The sequence below is a fragment of the Coenobita brevimanus genome, chromosome 24 (assembly GCF_032717465.1).
Source record: "Coenobita brevimanus isolate Jiangsu-jjx chromosome 24, ASM3271746v2, whole genome shotgun sequence".
Lineage (NCBI taxonomy): Eukaryota > Metazoa > Arthropoda > Malacostraca > Decapoda > Coenobitidae > Coenobita > Coenobita brevimanus.
This window is the reverse complement of record NC_136977.1, coordinates 4,686,733-4,702,968: the sequence shown is the minus strand read 5'-3', so window position 1 is coordinate 4,702,968 and position 16,236 is coordinate 4,686,733. Positions and strand designations below refer to the sequence as shown.

General features: G+C 43.5%; 1 protein-coding gene across 1 annotated transcript; it reads right to left on the bottom strand.

The window, feature by feature from the left end:
* Positions 1 to 749: 749 nt before the first annotated feature.
* LOC145393417 (uncharacterized) lies at positions 750 to 4,261 on the bottom strand. The gene is made up of 3 exons (XM_080267511.1): positions 3,585 to 4,261; positions 2,806 to 3,150; positions 750 to 1,294 (listed from the first exon to the last, which is right to left on the bottom strand). The coding sequence occupies exons 1-3, from the start codon at positions 3,594 to 3,596 to the stop codon at positions 1,004 to 1,006; spliced, it is 648 nt and encodes a 215-aa protein (XP_080123637.1). The 5' UTR covers positions 3,597 to 4,261; the 3' UTR covers positions 750 to 1,003.
* Between the last annotated feature and the right edge of the window lie 11,975 nt (positions 4,262 to 16,236).

Below are 16,236 nucleotides of genomic sequence, written 5' to 3'. Positions count from 1 at the left end.
GGCACTGTAACATCAGTGTACTCGTAAGTACTGCAGCAAGTTGGCACCTCTTCTGTAAGAAGGAATGATACTGTGCCTATCCCCTAAACGGTTTCTTATGATGGCATGTAGATCCAGGATCATGGTTTTGACCCAGCTTTGGTCATCTCCATATGGATGCCACAAACACCAGCCATCCTACCACTTTTCAGCTTAAACACTGCCTTCTTGGATTCATTTAGAGAAGGCACGGCATGGTCGATTGGCGGGACAGTGGCTTGCGGTTGCACACCAGCCAACGCAAGTTCTCTGCTGGGGGTGCTCTGCCATGTACAGTTGCTTAAAGTACTCGGCCTGGAGGTGAAAGATTAGGCAATAATTTTCCCACAACTGCATAAGTTGGAAGTCGTCATCCTGAGTTGCTGTACACAGAAAAACACGATCAGGTTTCTGTGACATAAGCTCAGCTGAATGTAATCATCTGGCATTAGCTGTAACAGAATACTACAGCTGTTCTGATCATGTGAGGTTAATGAAGACAGTATTGTACTGATTAACTCTCAGGCTCGTATGACTCGTTCTCAGCTGAGTGATAACGGCTGGTGTTTGTTGTAATAGAATACTAGAAGTGTTGCAGGCATGAAAGGTTTAAGACGCAATTATAGGCTTTGGTATCATGCATACATGAATTTTTATTTTTATTTTCTATACAAAAGTGCTCTTTGTAAAAGAAATTTCGTATAAAGGATAGCAGTTAAATTTTGACAAAATTTCGTTTTTTTTTACTAATTGCTTTTCATGAAGCCTGTTAACGGGTTTTATGTGTTTTTATTTTATTTATTTTTTTTTCTCGCATTTTGGGTAGACCACTGGGACAGCCGATGATGAAGTAAGAGCCAAGGCACTCAGGCAGGTAGGGTAGAGAAGAGACTCGGGCAGGGTGCCAGGGCTAGGTCTGGAGCAGGGTGCCAGGGCTAGGTCTGGGGTAGGGTGCCGGGGCTGGGCCTAGGAGTAGGATGCTGGATTAGATCTTGATAACAGGGGCGGGCGCGAAGGGGTAGGTGTAGGGAGAGAAGGCCGGGATGGGGTGGTGGTAGGGCAGGACGGCGGGTGTGACGGCGGTATAGGTCTGGGGTTTGTAGCTGACAACGGGCTGGACGTACTTGACGGCGGGCAGGGACACCTCGTGCTGCTTGGTGGTCAGTTCCAGTTTGGTGGTGTCGGCGGGAGTAGCTGCTTCCTTGGGCTCGAGCTGCTTGGTCTCGAATGTGGTCTTGGCGATGGTTGGGATGGCGTGAAGGTACGGCAGAGGCATCTGTATGTTAGGTTGGCAATTTAGTGATTTTTGGAGGAGAAATGCAGGTCAGAACAAGAGAGCACCCAGCGAGCGCTTTACTAAAATTTATGAGTTACTACAGCAATTCCTATTTCTGTCTATCTCTATATTGCCAGACGCTTTTATCCCACAAGGGGTGGCCACAAACATATCGCCTCCATGTCGCTCTGTCCCCCGCCATTTCACTGCCCTGCTCCCAGCTCGCACTCCCCTCTCTCACATACCACTCCACTCCATCCCTCCATCTCATCCTTGGCCTCCCCCTCCCTCTACCCACCTCCACCTCACTCACATACACTCTCCTCGTCAGTCTCTCACTCTCCATCCTCTCGATATGGCCAAACCACCTTAATGTGTTCCTCCTAACGCTTCCTATCACATCCACATCCAAACCACGTCATTCCTATTTCCTTCCAGACAAACCCTTTACAGTCTCATATAATCAGTAAATTCTATTACACAGTCTCAAAAAGCGCATACATCCTCCATCGCCAACAAAATTTATGAAATATTCCTGCATCTGGATCCGAATCCACCTCAAAATCTAATAAAGTCTTCCTTGACCCACTGCCTACCTATCCATCAGCCTTACTGAAATCCGGTAACGTAGTCTTTAAGTATCCTGTGCACTAACAGACAAATAGACATGGGTGAATACATGACCTCCGTCCAACTTCGTCGGCTGAGGTAGTAACAGCGTCAGCTAATACTCAGTTCTGACTTTCAAGATCCCTGGATCTATTTTTAAAAGGCCACATCCGTTAGTCCTAATTTGCACATTCTTCGTTCCTAACCTTTACAATTGGAGCTTTTGTTTCAGCTTTTGAAAACTCTGCTCAGATTTCTAGATTTCGAGTATCTTCTTGCGAAGAAAATGTTATGGTAGAAAAGTTAATTGTATAGGTGATTACTACTTACTTGAATTTAAAATGTTTTGAGAGTGCACATTTAGATTAAACAGATACTTTATAGTTATGTCTAGAGCCGTAGTTTTCCACTCCATTACCTTTTTGAGCTAAAATTCCTCACGACCTCCTTCATAATTCTCACAGAACCCCAGCAAATAATGTGCAGTGAATTGTTATTGTTAGATTTCAACCATAATTGTATGTTTTTATTAAAGAATATGACAATGAAAATATACTTTGTCAAGTCAAACTCCTTAATAGCTTTTGCTTACTTAATATTCACATTTTCTGCAAACTTTTAAACTATCAACAACCTGCCGTGACCTCCTTTAAGTTTTGCCATGTCCCCCAGTTTCAGAACCACTGATCTAGAGATAACAACTTTCATTTACCAACACTCATTCACGGAGTCTTACCAAGTCTGAACAATTATTAGTTTATTTCTTAAAGATTTCGTACCTGTTTTCTAACACCTTTTGAGGGCAAATTTACGTAAATTGGTGATTTTGTTTTTGTCAGCTCCCCCTAGTTTTATCAACCCACCCCGTTTTTACCAGCTTAACCTGCTTTTATCATCTCTACCTTCACGGTCTCCACATCACGCTTGCGACGACGAGCCTCCTCCACAGCTGGGGCAGCAGACTCCTTGTTCTCAGCCTGCCAGATGTAGGGGAACTCGGTGGCCTTCAGGGTAGAGCCTGCCAGGGTGTAAGTGTAGGGGTAGGTGTACGGGTAGGTGTAGGGCGTGGTCAGAGGGAAGCTGTAAGGGGTGGCGAAGGGGTGGATGTAGGGGGTGTGCAGGGCTACAGGCTTGACCTCCGCCGTGTTCTCCTGGTTGGTGATCAGCTTCGTAGAGGGGAGCACCCAGGGGGCCGTGTAGGGCGCCACCAGCTGTGCAGAACACCCAGTCAGCGCGACCAGAATCACCTGACGACATAGGACAAACGTGGCATAGGGAGCAGCATAGGCTTCACGTTCACTTTGATTCCTTCACTTGACATGCGTCACCGAACAGCGTATGCAGTAGATACAGACTTAAGTTCAAGATCAGGCCAAGCGTCACTTTTTCATACCGCTTTCTTTAGTAAAATGTTTATATAACAAGAACGCTGTGCTATTTCAGATATTTACAGTCTTCCTGCTTCTGATATTGTGTCATTACATATATTTTTCTAAACAGAGTTCATCTTTGCAAAATTACTATTGGAAGTGAGTATATATAGAGATAAATAGATAGATAGACAAATAGATACAGATAAACAAGGCAACAACAAAGTTAGTATTTCTCACAAAAAAGGTTAGTATAAATACAAGAGGTTCCCACACTGGTGGACTCCTCCAAAACAGTGTCCACAACTCACCAGAGCCCTCATGTCTGCGGCAGGAGTGATGTCCGTCTGTGCTGCACCATTGTTCCTCTCCTCTTATATACTGTGGCCTGGATGACGTCACCACCTCCGGTTCCTCCTTAGAGATGCCCAGGCCAGGTGAGGAAGCCACTAGGCGGGTCCTCTTCCCTGTATGGGCGGTCCGGTTCGGTAACACAAGGTCCCCACCCCCCACCTCTCTCTCTCTTTCTCTTTCTCAACAGGACACCATCAATCTTCCCGATGTTTGTTCATTGTCGCACTTTTGCCCGTGTTATCATCGGCTTGTGAGTCTTTCTAGCAGTTCTTTCTTATAAATATAGTTTGCATATTTCGTTATCTACATTATAATGCAAAATACGCCATGGTGTCAAAGGCGTTATTTGTCTTTTGAATCTTATATATAAACTTACAGTAAGGACACAGTTTCCATCAAAAACATACACAAGACTGTCAAACGTAAAGGTAATGCCATGAGGAGCTTAAACGCGGTGTTCATCTCCATAACTTAAACTTTTGAGCCTGTGACGAGATTCATGCACTACCCAAGGAAACAAGACGGCTTCATTATCCATGTTACCCCAGTTACCTCCCCTGTATTACTCCAGGTACCCATTTTACCCACCAAACAACATAGGGAAGATGGACACCTGAGTCGAGTGGTGTTGGTTTCTTTGGTTCGTGGTCGCCCGCTCCCACCCCCCCCTCCCTAGCGGCGCGCCAGTCACTGTTGCCTGTTGCTATGCTCCGTGATGTGTTACTTGGACGCGTTCACTGCTGCCGTGTAGGGGTGAGGTGCTGCTGAGTGCTAGAGAGCTGGTGCCTCGAAATGGTAAAAAAAGAATCCACATTCACATCCTCCTCCCACACACACACACACACACACACACACACACACATATATATTATATATATATATATATATATATATATATATATATATACCCTGTCTCTATAACCCACTTAACTCGGAGGTGTCTTCTTCACTTGGTTCTGGCCATCTCCTGACGATTTTATTCAGCTAAGTACACAATATTCGGAGTGAGGAGGGGGGGGGGTTAGATGCAGCCATAGTAAGCCCCCTTTAATACGAAAGGCCTCTCGAAGCTGAATAAAATCGTCCTGTATCAGCGAGAATAAGCAAAGATGGACGACACCCGGACGCAAAATGTATCCTTACATGGCAGCGTCATCGGATATACTCGTAGGTAATTGATATTCTAAATGGTCAAACAAGGCACTCAAGGTCGCCAGTAATAGCAACAGTGGGCGTGCTTAGAAATATTAAAGTGCATGTGGTTCACGCTCCTAGCCACTCCCTCCTCTCCACCTGCACTGGGCCTAGTAATACGAGTATGAATCCTAACACCACGCACAAACACCTTTTTCTGTCTTGTGTGTGTGTGTGTGTGTGTGTGTGTGTGTGTGTGTGTTTAACCGGCTGAAAACAGGATACACCGTCATTCACCTGTTGTTTAAACACTAAAATCTATTTTGATCAGTATTATATTTTTTTAGCATCAATTGTCCCTATTCTCGTGAGATTATCAGTCTTCCTATCACCTTTTCCAGAGCGATTTATTTGGAGCTTTGCAGCCTGATATTCACTTGTGTGTCGTTTTAGCGTGTTACAGTTTTCGATAAGGAATAGACAAGAAAAGATGTATTGGTTCCCCCTCTCCCTATCTCTCTCTTCCGTCTGTCTACATGTCTGTTCATCTATTTATCTGTCTGTCTGTCTATCTATCTATCTATCTGACGAGTATTTAGGTCCTGTCAACATTGTATCGAGACAGTTTTCAACACAGACTGAGCGATAAGATTTACAGGCTAGCAGCGTAGTCCTCTTTTTTTTTCAGTAATAAAAAATCATCATCCAAATCTTATTTTCCACCTAAGGATGGGGTGAGGTAGGGCCCAGAGAGGAAGAAAAAACTCGATAGAAGGAGGACAAGTGATAGTCTGTCCAGTTAAGTGGTGGTAGCTTGAATAAAACACTAGAGAACTCACGATTTGAAAGGGTAAGTACATTTTTGAGTGATGTTTGCGTCTGCTATGGAATCAAGGTTTAAATTAAGTGGTCAGGAAGAGGTGTGAGACATCTTCCCTAGACCCTTGACAGTGAGTTCATAGGCACAGGAGGAGGAGGAGGAGGAGGAGGAGGAAGAGGAGAAGAAGAAGAAGAAGAAGATGGAGAAGAAGGCGAAGAAGAAGAAGTTGAAGGAGAACGAGGAAGCACAGGAGGATGAAAATGAGGATGAAGAGGAGGAGAAGGAGGAAGAGAAGAAAAAGAATTCGATTTTCGCCAATTAACTAGACGAGGATCATAAGGCATACAATCAACATTTTCTGAGTCCCAGTCTTCTAAAACACTATGGCCAGCAACAGTCTAATTTTACGTCCAGATCCCCAATCGTACTACCGGGTGAAAAGGGACGAGTGAGTGAGTGAATGTAAGGAAGTGAGAAGGTGAGCTAGTGAGTGAGTAAATGTAAGAAAGTGAGAAAGTGAGTGCGTGACTGAGTAAATGTAAGAAAGCGAGTGAGTGATTGAGTGAGTGGGTGAATTTAAGAAGGTTGGGAGTGAGTGAGTGAATGAATGTGAGAAACTGAGTGAGTGAGTGAAGGAAAGTTGGTGAATGAGTGAGTGAATGTGTAAGAAAGCGGGTGTGTAAGTGAATGCATGAAATTGGGTGAGTGAGTGAGTGAGCAAGGAAGTGTGCGCAAGAGAGTGAGTGTGAGAAAGTGAGTGAGTGAGGGAAAAAAGATAAACTGCCAAGGAGGTTAAATCAAACAGTAAGACATCAAGGGCGAGGGACTTGGCCTTACGCAACTAAAGGAGTCTAACCACGCCCATGAGAGAGAGAGAGAAAGAAAGAGAGAGAGAGAGAGACTGCGAGGTAAGGAGAAATTCAGGAAAGAAGACAAATAATAAAAACAGTTTAATAAAATATGAGTAAAAAAAAAGTAAGAGCGATTATTGTAAGAAAGTGATACTGTGGAGTGAAAGTATGAAAGTGAGTGAGTGAATGAAAGAAAGTGAGTGAGGCAAGAAGAAAAGGAATGAGTGAAAATAAAGAGAATGAAAGAAAGTGTGAGAGAGAGAGAGTGAACAGTAGACTGAGGAACGATGCCTGAGTGAAGCTTGATGAAGACACGGTGACGACAGGGGGTGAGTGAGTGAGTGAGTGAGTAAGTCAGTCAGTCAGTGAGTGAGTGGGTGAAAGAATAAAAAAAGTGAGTGAGTAAGTAAGAGTTAATGTCGGAAAGAAAGTGAGTGAGTGAGTGAAGGTAAGTAAGTGAATGAGTAAGTGAAAGAGCAACTGACTGATTGACTGAACGAGTGAGTGAGTGAGTGAAGGTAAGAAAATAAGTGAGAGAATGAGTGAGTGAATGAAAGAAAATTAGTGAGTGGGTGAATGGGATTAGGACCATCAAGACTTATTTACTCGTGACCATTCTCTCTCTCTCTCTCTCAGCCTTCCTTAACCCCTTCAGTGCGAGGACGGTTTTCTTAGCTGAAGAAAAGCGTCTGGAAGTAGCAAGAAGGAAGTAAAATTTGTTAGCGTAGTGAAATGGTTTGAGAGAGAGAGAGAGAGAGAGAGAGAGAGAGAGAGAGAGAGAGTGGGAGGGAGGGAGGGAGGGAGAGACTGAGCAATTTGCAGAAGGGAGAGTGAGAGGGAGGAGGGAAGGAAGGAGGAGGGTGAAATAAGAGTAAGGTGAGAGAGAGAGAGAGAGAGAGAGAGAGAGAGAGAGAGAGTTACAAGGACAAGTAGTACCTCGAAAGATTTTACGACCCATACCGAAGACTAATGATATAATGTCAAGGTACGAAGAGCGAGAGAGAGAGAGAGAGAGAGAGAGAGAGAGAGAGAGAGAGAGAGAGTCACAAGGTCATCAAGGGGGAGCCTGGCAGTAGACACGCCCATGTAGATACCCTCCCACACCCTTCCCCTCCCTTCTCTCCTCTTCCCTCCCCCTTCCCCATTTCCTTCTTCTCCTCTTCTCTTCCCTCCCCACCTCACTCCACCCATCTTGCTCTTTTTCCCTCCCCTTCCTCCCTCATTTCTTCCGCCTTCCCTCCTCCCTGCCCTTCCCTCTACCCATCATTCTCTTCCTTCCCTATCTCTCCTCTACGCTTCCTCCCATCCTCGTTCCTTCTTCCTCGCCTTTTTGTAATTTTTCTCTCCCCTTCCTCCTCCCCCCTCCCCTCACTTCGCCCATCTTGCTCCTTTTCTCCCCCTCCCCCACTCAACCTGATCCACTTTTTGCTACACTCATCCTGCTCTTCTTCTCTCCCTCCATGTTTTTGCTCCCCCCATCTTCCTCCTCCTCTTCCCTCCACGCTCTGAATCTGTCTTCTAGGTAATTATCTTGCCTGTAAATCTTCCTTCTCCTTGATCTCTCCTCCCTTCCTCAATAACCTTCGCTCCATACTCTCTTTCTTCTCCTCCTCCTCCTTCTTCTCCTCATCCTCATATCTTCGTACTAAGGTCACAGGGTGGTTAGGAGGAGGGCAGAATTATTGATACAAGGCACAGATGGTGAAACGGGTGATGGTTGGTGCTTGCAGTGGTATGGTGTAGCGTCCACCTCACAGATTCAGTGGCGGTCAGTGGGGCTCGAACCCACTCAAGAACGTCCTTCGAGTGTGAGGCCAATATTATACCGACTCATAGTCGCCTGTGAGTTTTCCTCCCTTCCTCTCTTTCCTCCCTCCCTCCCTCCCTCCCTCCCCCTCTCTCTCTCTCCCCTCCTTCCCTCCCTCTCTCACTTACGTCCAGTTTTTCCTGAACTCATCTTCCCACCCCTCTTCCCTTCATACTCTGAGTCTTCTTTCCCCTTCCTCTTCCTTCCACTTTCCTCCTCCTCCTCCTTCAACTTTCCTCCTCCTCATCCTTGCACTTTCCTCTTCCTCTTCCCTCCACTTTCCTCCTTTTCTCTCCAGCCTCTGAAACTTTCCTTCACTACCTGAATCTTTCTCCCTTTCTTATTTCTTCCCTCTGATTTTTCCCATCTCCCTTATGTCTCTTCATTTTTCTTTCTACTTAGATCCACTTTTTGCCTTACTAATCTTCCTCGTCCCTTCACCCTCCAAATATTCCTCCCTCTTTGCATCCACTATTTACTCCATCCATCTTCCTCCTCTTCCCTCTACACCCTGGCTCTTCCTCGCTCACCCCACATACATCCACTTTTCTCTCCATCCATTTTCCTACTCGTCCTCCAAGCCCCTCTCGTCTCTTCCACCTCGCTCAGCATATTTTGATTTTTTGCTCCACCCTTCTTCACCTTCTTTCCTCCACCCTTCTGAATCTTCCTCCGCCCCTTCAATTTCCCTCATTATAAATTTTGTCTGTTAACCCTCTCACCTTGCTTCTTTCTCTCATGTTTTCCTTCTACTCTCTGTCTTTTTTCCTCTTCTGATATCTCCCTTACTTTTCCTTCTTCCACTCCTTCAGTGTTCCTCCATTTGTTCTCTCCACTCCCTCTGTCATTCCCCCTTTATCCTCTCTTCTCATTCTTTCTCTCTTCCTTCCACTCCTTCAGTCTTTCTCCACTTCTTCCTTTCACTCCCTCAATATTCCTCCCTTTTTCATCTCTTCCTTCCATCTTGCAGTTTTCTTCTCTCTCGTCACTTCCCACGATTCCCTCTCTCTCTCTCTCTCTCTCTCTCTCTCTCTCTCTCTGCCCACGATAGGGACAACTGTTGATATGTGTTCCAGCCAAAGCCGTCAAGTTTTAATCAGATGAATGTATCAAGTTTCCGTTATATAAGAAATAACCCCATCCCTGGTGCAGGTGGTGGACGCCTTCACGTGGTGGCATCGATATAATCACGTGGCTTCGCTGTCTGGCTATACAAACGTGCTTCATCTCCCTCCCTCGCCCTCAAAAGGGTGATGGTGAACTATTTCAGCCTGCGGTCCACTGGGTTCACATTTCAGATGAACCTGGGGCTACAGTTGCTAATGCTACTAACCCCTTCTGACGGATGACGTAATTTTCATTTTAGACGATTTTACTTACAGGAGATCTTTTTAAAATTAGAGGGGGTTAGATCTAGTCTTATTTAACCCGTTTAATGCTAGAAATCTTCCCAAAATTAGAGAAAACTGTACGGAGATAATTAGAAAATAAACTAGAGGCTTCCCCAAGGGGGAAATCACACCAGCTGCGAGCCGATACATATCTAGCGCGGCTTGGAGTATGACCTAGACCTTGACCTACTTTCACCAATTTCGAATTTGTAAGAGAGTTTCATCCCGACTACACACCTGTAAAATTTTGTGATGATATCTTAAGCTGCTGCGAAGTTATCGTGCTGACAGACACACAGACAGTCAGACAAACTGAAAACAATACTCATGGGAGATTTTCATCCCTACTACACACCTGTAAAATTTTCAGATGATATTTTGAGCGGTTGGGAAGCTATCGTGCTAATAAACACACAGAATTTGACCTATTTTCACCAATTTCGAACTCGTGATCGACTTTTTTTTTTTTTTCGCTACTACAATCCTGTAAAATTTTATGATGCTTTTATGAGCGGTAGCGAAGTTAACGTGCTAACAGACACACATACAGACACACACAGACAGACAAACTGAAAACAGTACCAACTTCGCTCTTGCGGCTGATAATGAACAAATAAAACGCGTAGTCTGACTGAAGAGGCATAACATACTGGTGAAGTCTGGTAGTGAAGGTGTTGGATATAGACTCCATTATTGTCAATTTCCATCATAAATCGTCCTCACTAAACCCTTCAGCGCTATGACGATTTTATCTTTATAGGTGCCCATACGATTAAGTTCAAATCAGGGGTGAAAAAGTCCCGTAGTTAAGGGAATTAAAACCATCTATAAATATTTTCCCATTATCAAGCCTCCATCAGCCCCCTTTCAGTAGGGTTAGGTCTGTTTACATTTTCATCCCCCCCCCAGACGATTTTACTCAGCCTATGGGAAAAGCCTCGTAGCTGGGGTTGGAAGCAGGTCACCATCATATAGAGTTTCCTTTATATTTTCTGATGCGATGTGTTTATTACTGTTGCTCACACATTATTATAAACTTAGGAAAACGACTCGGAGTGATGGGGAGTGGTAGTAGTAGAAGTAGTGGAAGTAGTAGGAAAAGTAATAGTAGTAGTTGTAAAAGAAGTAATAACAGTAGTAGTAGTAGTTGTTGTTGTTGTTGTTATTGTTTTGTTGTTGTTCATCTGAAATGTGAACTCAGTGGGCTGCAGGTTAAAGTCTCAGTTCAGCAGCTTACAATCCTCCTTTGAGTGACGTTTGTATAACCGGGCAGCTCCACCACACGGTTATACCAATGCCACCAAGTGAAGGCGTCCCACTTCCGCACTGAGAGTAAGAGTAAAATTGTAAGAGAGAGAGAGAGAGAGAGAGAGAGAGAGAGAGAGAGAGAGGGTAATAGCAGATAGTGTAGAGATGGGTCGATGGTGTTCCACGCCCCATCCATCCCCCTCCTTTTGGCGCCATCTTCCCCCCACCTTCCCCCCGTCTCCTCTCTCCTCCTTCATCCATTCCCCCCCTCCCTTTTCCTTCCTTCTCCTCCCTCCTCTCCATCCATTTCACCCCCTCCCCTGTCCATCTAAAAAAAAAAAAAAAATGAGGCCAAGTAATGTTATTAAGAGCAAGAAAAAAATTCCACCATCTCCCATCTCGCTTCCCCTCCCCTCTCTTCCTTTCCCCTCCCCTCTCTTCCTTTCCCCTCCCCTCTCTTCCTTTCCCCTCCCCTCTCTTCCTTTCCCCTCCCCTCTCTTCCTTTCCCCTCCCCTCTCTCTTCCTCTCTTTCCCTCCCATCTTCCCCCTCCCCTCGTCCCATCTGTTCCATATAGAGGCGGGGGACACTTGTTGAGTAGAGAAAGCTTTTTGCCCTTTCAGTACGAGGTCTCTTCCATGATTAAGTAAAAAAAAATGGGTAGTAAAGATCAGATATATTAAAAACAAGCTTTCTTTTAACTTGGCCCAAAATTGCCAACTTTGTCTTAAAATCTGAGACGTGGGAGTAAATTAACACCAAAATATCATGCTCGTCACGAGGAAGCGTTACTTGGAATAAGCTACAAAAAGACGTGTTTGCCTTGAATCTCGGTGTTGTTTATGAGTGCAGCTGCGTGCGTGCATGCATGTGTGTGTGTGTGTGTGTGTGTGTGTGTGTGTGTGTGTGTGTGTGTGTGTGTGTGTGTGACTAAAATTAAGGAAAATACTGTACAGTATGTGTAAAATGATGTAACTGTTCTTGAACCAGGTTATGATGTTGTTGTTGTTCTTCCTGTTCTTTAAGTTCTTCATGGTCTTGTCCTTGTTCTTTTTTCTTCTGCACTGTCTTCCTCTTCTTATTCTTCTTCATCATCTTCTTCTTTTTGTTGTTCATTTTCCTCCTCTTCCCCTCCCTCAACCTCTTCCACCTCCTCCTCTTTATAATAACAACAACAACAACATTAATAATAATAACAATAATAATAATAATAATAATAATAATAATAATAATTATTATTATTATTATTATTATTATTATTATCATTATTTTTATTATTATTATTATCATTATTATTATTATTATTATTATTATTATTATTATTATCATTATTAATATTATTAATATTATTATTATTATTATCATTATTATTATTATGTTAAGAAGCGTTGTGGTGTGGATGTGGATGTGATAGGAAGAGTTAGGAGAAACACACTGAGGTAGTTTGGCCATGTGGAGAGGATGAAGGGTGAGAGACGGACGAGGAGAGTGTATGTGAGTGAGGTGGAGGGGGAGAGAGGGAGAGTAAGGCCAAAGATGAGATGAAGGGACGGAATGGAGAGGTATATGAGAAGGGGGTGTGTGAATTGGGAGCAGGGCAGTGAAATGGCGAGGGACAGGGTGACATGGAGGCGATTTGTTTGTGGCCACCCCGTATAAGGGATTAAGGCATCTGGCAATAGATAGATAGATAGATTATTATTATTATTTCTCATCATCGTCATCATCATCATCATCATCATCATTATCTTCATCATTATTTATTATTGTTATTATTATTATTATTATTATTTCTTCCTGCTTCTCCAGACAGTTTTACTCAGGAAAAATATCTCACACTGAACAGGTACACAAAAAATATATCATTGTTATAAATACAGTACCTCTCAACCTTAAGAAAATCGTCTGACGGTAGTAAAAATAAAAAGCCTCAAACCCCGAATAAATCTCTCTCTCTCTCTCTCTCTCTCTCTCTCTCTCTCTCTCTCTCTCCAGGAAATAAGACAATTCGTGCTCCTTCCTCTCCCATTTAGATTAGCTGCTTCACTCTTGCTCTCTTCTTGTTCTCTCTCTTTGTATCTTCGTGAGGCTTTGTGTGGTGTGCTGTTGAAGTGGTGAGTGTGGTGTGGTGTGGTGTGTGGTGTGGTGTGATGTGGTGGGTGTGATGTGGTGTGGTTTTAGGCTTGCGAGTGTGGTGTGGTTTGATGTAGCGTCGGTTTAAGCTGGTGTGGTGTGGTATGAGTGTTGGAGAGTGTTGCGTGTGTGTCTGGCTTGTCTGGTGTGGTGTGGTATGAGTGTTGGAGAGTGTTGCGTGTGTGTCTGGCTTGTCTGGTGTGGTGTGATGTAGTGTGGTGTTGGCCAGTGTAATATTGTACTGGATTTATCATGTTTACGTTTACCATCATTTCCTTTCCCCGGTTGACATGTGTGTGTGTGTGTGTGTGTGTGTGTGTGTGTGTGTGTGTGTGTGTGTGTGGTGCTTTTTCCATGGTGTGCTGAGGTGATATTTGTTGCAGATCTCGTGTACAGAACCATGGTAAAAAATGTAGTCTTTTTTTTACTACGCATATTCCCGTCCGATGTTGACATGATATGGTGTGGCGTTCTGTGGTTAATTGAGGTGTGGTGAGCTGGAACGTGCTCTTCTGTGGTTGTTTTCTGGTGTGGTTTGGTGTGATGTAGTGTGGTTGGTAGGTGATGTGGTGTGGTGTGGTGTGATGTTATGTAGTGTGGTTGGTAGGTGATGTGGTGTGGTGTGGTGTGATGTTATGTGGTTGGTAGGTAATGTGGAGTGGTGTGGTGTGATGTGGTGTGGTGTGATGCAGTATGGTTGGTAGGTGGTGTGGTGTGGTTTGGTGTGGTGTGGTGTGGTGTGGGGTGATGCAGTATGGTTGGTAGGTGGTGTGGTGTGGCGTGATGTGGTTATGTTGTTGATAGGTAATGTGGTGTGCTGTGGTGTGGCTGTTAGGTGGTGTGTTGTGGTGTGGTGTAGTGTGGTGTATGTGACTAGTAGGTGGTATTATGTAGTGTGGATTGAACTGTAGCTGAGTATGGCTGTGGAACTTGTGGACAGCATTTCGTTACTTTTTTTTTTTTAATTGAAATTCGAAGCGATGGAAAATATTTTAATTAACACTTAGACTGTTAGGATTTCTCTCATGGGAAGAAAATCGTCTGGGGTTAACTTAAGAAAAAATACATTAGTAGGTTCATAGTGTCTTTTAAGTCACGAAGAAGCGCTGTGGAATGATGTAGAGCCTCAGTATTGAATTATTCAGTCTGTAAAAGGACGAAAATCTGTTCTAGGAAAAGTTAGTTGAGAAACAGGCCATCACAGCAAATAACAGGAAAAGTAAGACGAAAAATAGGCCAGCACAACACAAAAGATCATTACTAGAACTGCGTAAGAATCATCAAGAACGAAAACTAGAACAGAGTAGCATTGTAAGTGGAACATGATAACACCAAAAGCAGAACAACACACAGCTATGCAAGCAAACATCAGAGGTAGTATGTCACATATACAAGATATTAGCTGGCTGGAGATTGAGTAGCAGAATCGGTTTGTTTACTGTGGATCAACAATTCCTGTTATACATATCATCCTTCTTCTTCTTCTTCTTCTTCATCTTCTTCTTCTTCTTCTTCGCCTTCGTCTTCGTCTTCTTCTTCTTCTTCTTCTTCTTTTTCTTCGCCTTAGCCTTCGTCTTCTTCTTTTTCTTCTTCATTATTATTATTATTATTATTATTATTGTTGTTGTTGTTGTTGTTGTTGTTGTTGTTGTTGTTGTTGCTGTTTTATTATTATTATTATTATTATTATTATTATCATCATCATCATCATCATCATCATCATCATTTTCTTCATCATCATTATCATCATGCAGTCATTCTTTTCCCCATCAACAGAGGAGGGGTTCGGGGCTAGGCAGTCTCAGTTCCGACTTTCAGTGTGAGGGTGACCAGCTGCATTCGCCTCTGAACGGCATTATGTGATCAGTAAACCCTAACTTTTCGAATGTAAACCCCCACGAGTCCCCATCTGGTTGGAGTGACTTAAACCACTTGACCACCAGGCGTCATTTGGTTATATGGTTACCACCCAACGAAGTATAAAATGTCGGGGAAAGAGGACACACAATCGAACTTACTGTCGCCTCCCTGTCATAATTTCGATTTGTTTTCGCAGGAAGGACAAGAAATGAAGTGTATATAATGTTCCAAGTCTCAAAATTATCCTTAAAAAAAAAAAAATCTTTGTTACGAGAGGAAAAATTACCGTAGGGTGTAACTGTCACTGGAGGATGGACATGGAAAGGAACATTCAACCTTTCTATGTCTTTAATTCTTCCTGGAAAAACACGTCAAAGTTACGACAGCAAATCGATCGCAAATATATTCGCGTATCGCACCCCATACAGGAAACCATTTGACCTGTGACCCGAAGGCAGCACTGCATCGAGGGAGTAGTTACCATAATATCATACCCACCACGAGAACAGCGTAAGCATGAACATAACCAGAATACCGTCGTAACAAACTGGAAGAACATTTTATTAACACTAGAACAACACATAACTAACCACACCAAGCAAAGGATCAAACAAGCCGTAGCAGAGCAGGTTGGTTACATAAACAAGACGTTACCTGGGTGGACTCGTAACTGACTCGGCCCTCCTTAGCAACACAGATCACACTCTGACCCCTTCGTTGCTAAGGACCCTTTTTTGTGTGTAGTCTGTTAACCTAACCTAACCTCATCTAGCCTAATTACCCGTCCCCGCCCCGGAGGAGCTCAGGGCGGGTATTGTTTTCACTCAGTTTGTCTGTTTGTTTGTATGCTTGTCTGTCTGTCAACAACTTTATGCGAAAATTACTGGTGCGATTTTCACTAAAAATACAGGGATGATGTGCTATGACCTGATGATCTGATTAAATTTTGGACCCCCAAAAACATACCAAAAAAAAAAAAAAAAAAAAAAAAATCGCCATAACTCCATCCAAATTCTTCATATCGACATGAAACCAAAACCTAAAGGTGCCTCTTTCAAATCTGCATCCTATAACATGCCTCATTACATCAGTGGGTCACCCCCCGTTAGTGGTAAGAGGGTCGTGCCTAAAATTTCAAATGGGCATAAAATCGTCAATTTCACGCTATTTACTCGAAATTTGATATGTAACATCTGACTAGATATCCTGTTGTGTTTATTCGTCAGCACTAAAATGACTGCCAAATACGAGTTTCCTGTGCCTTGGCACCGCTTCTTGTCTAACTTGATCTGACATTATCTAACCTGACTTGCTGTAACTCTTTCCTAATTTAACCTAACCTAACCATATCTCTTGTAGTCTAACCT

Bases quoted from the DNA above. Each gene is read 5' to 3' on its own strand.
- LOC145393417 (XM_080267511.1), bottom strand. The intron at 1,295-2,805 runs GTAGAGATGATA...CCTAACATACAG, and splicing joins GTGATGTGGAGACCGTGAAG to ATGCCTCTGCCGTACCTTCA.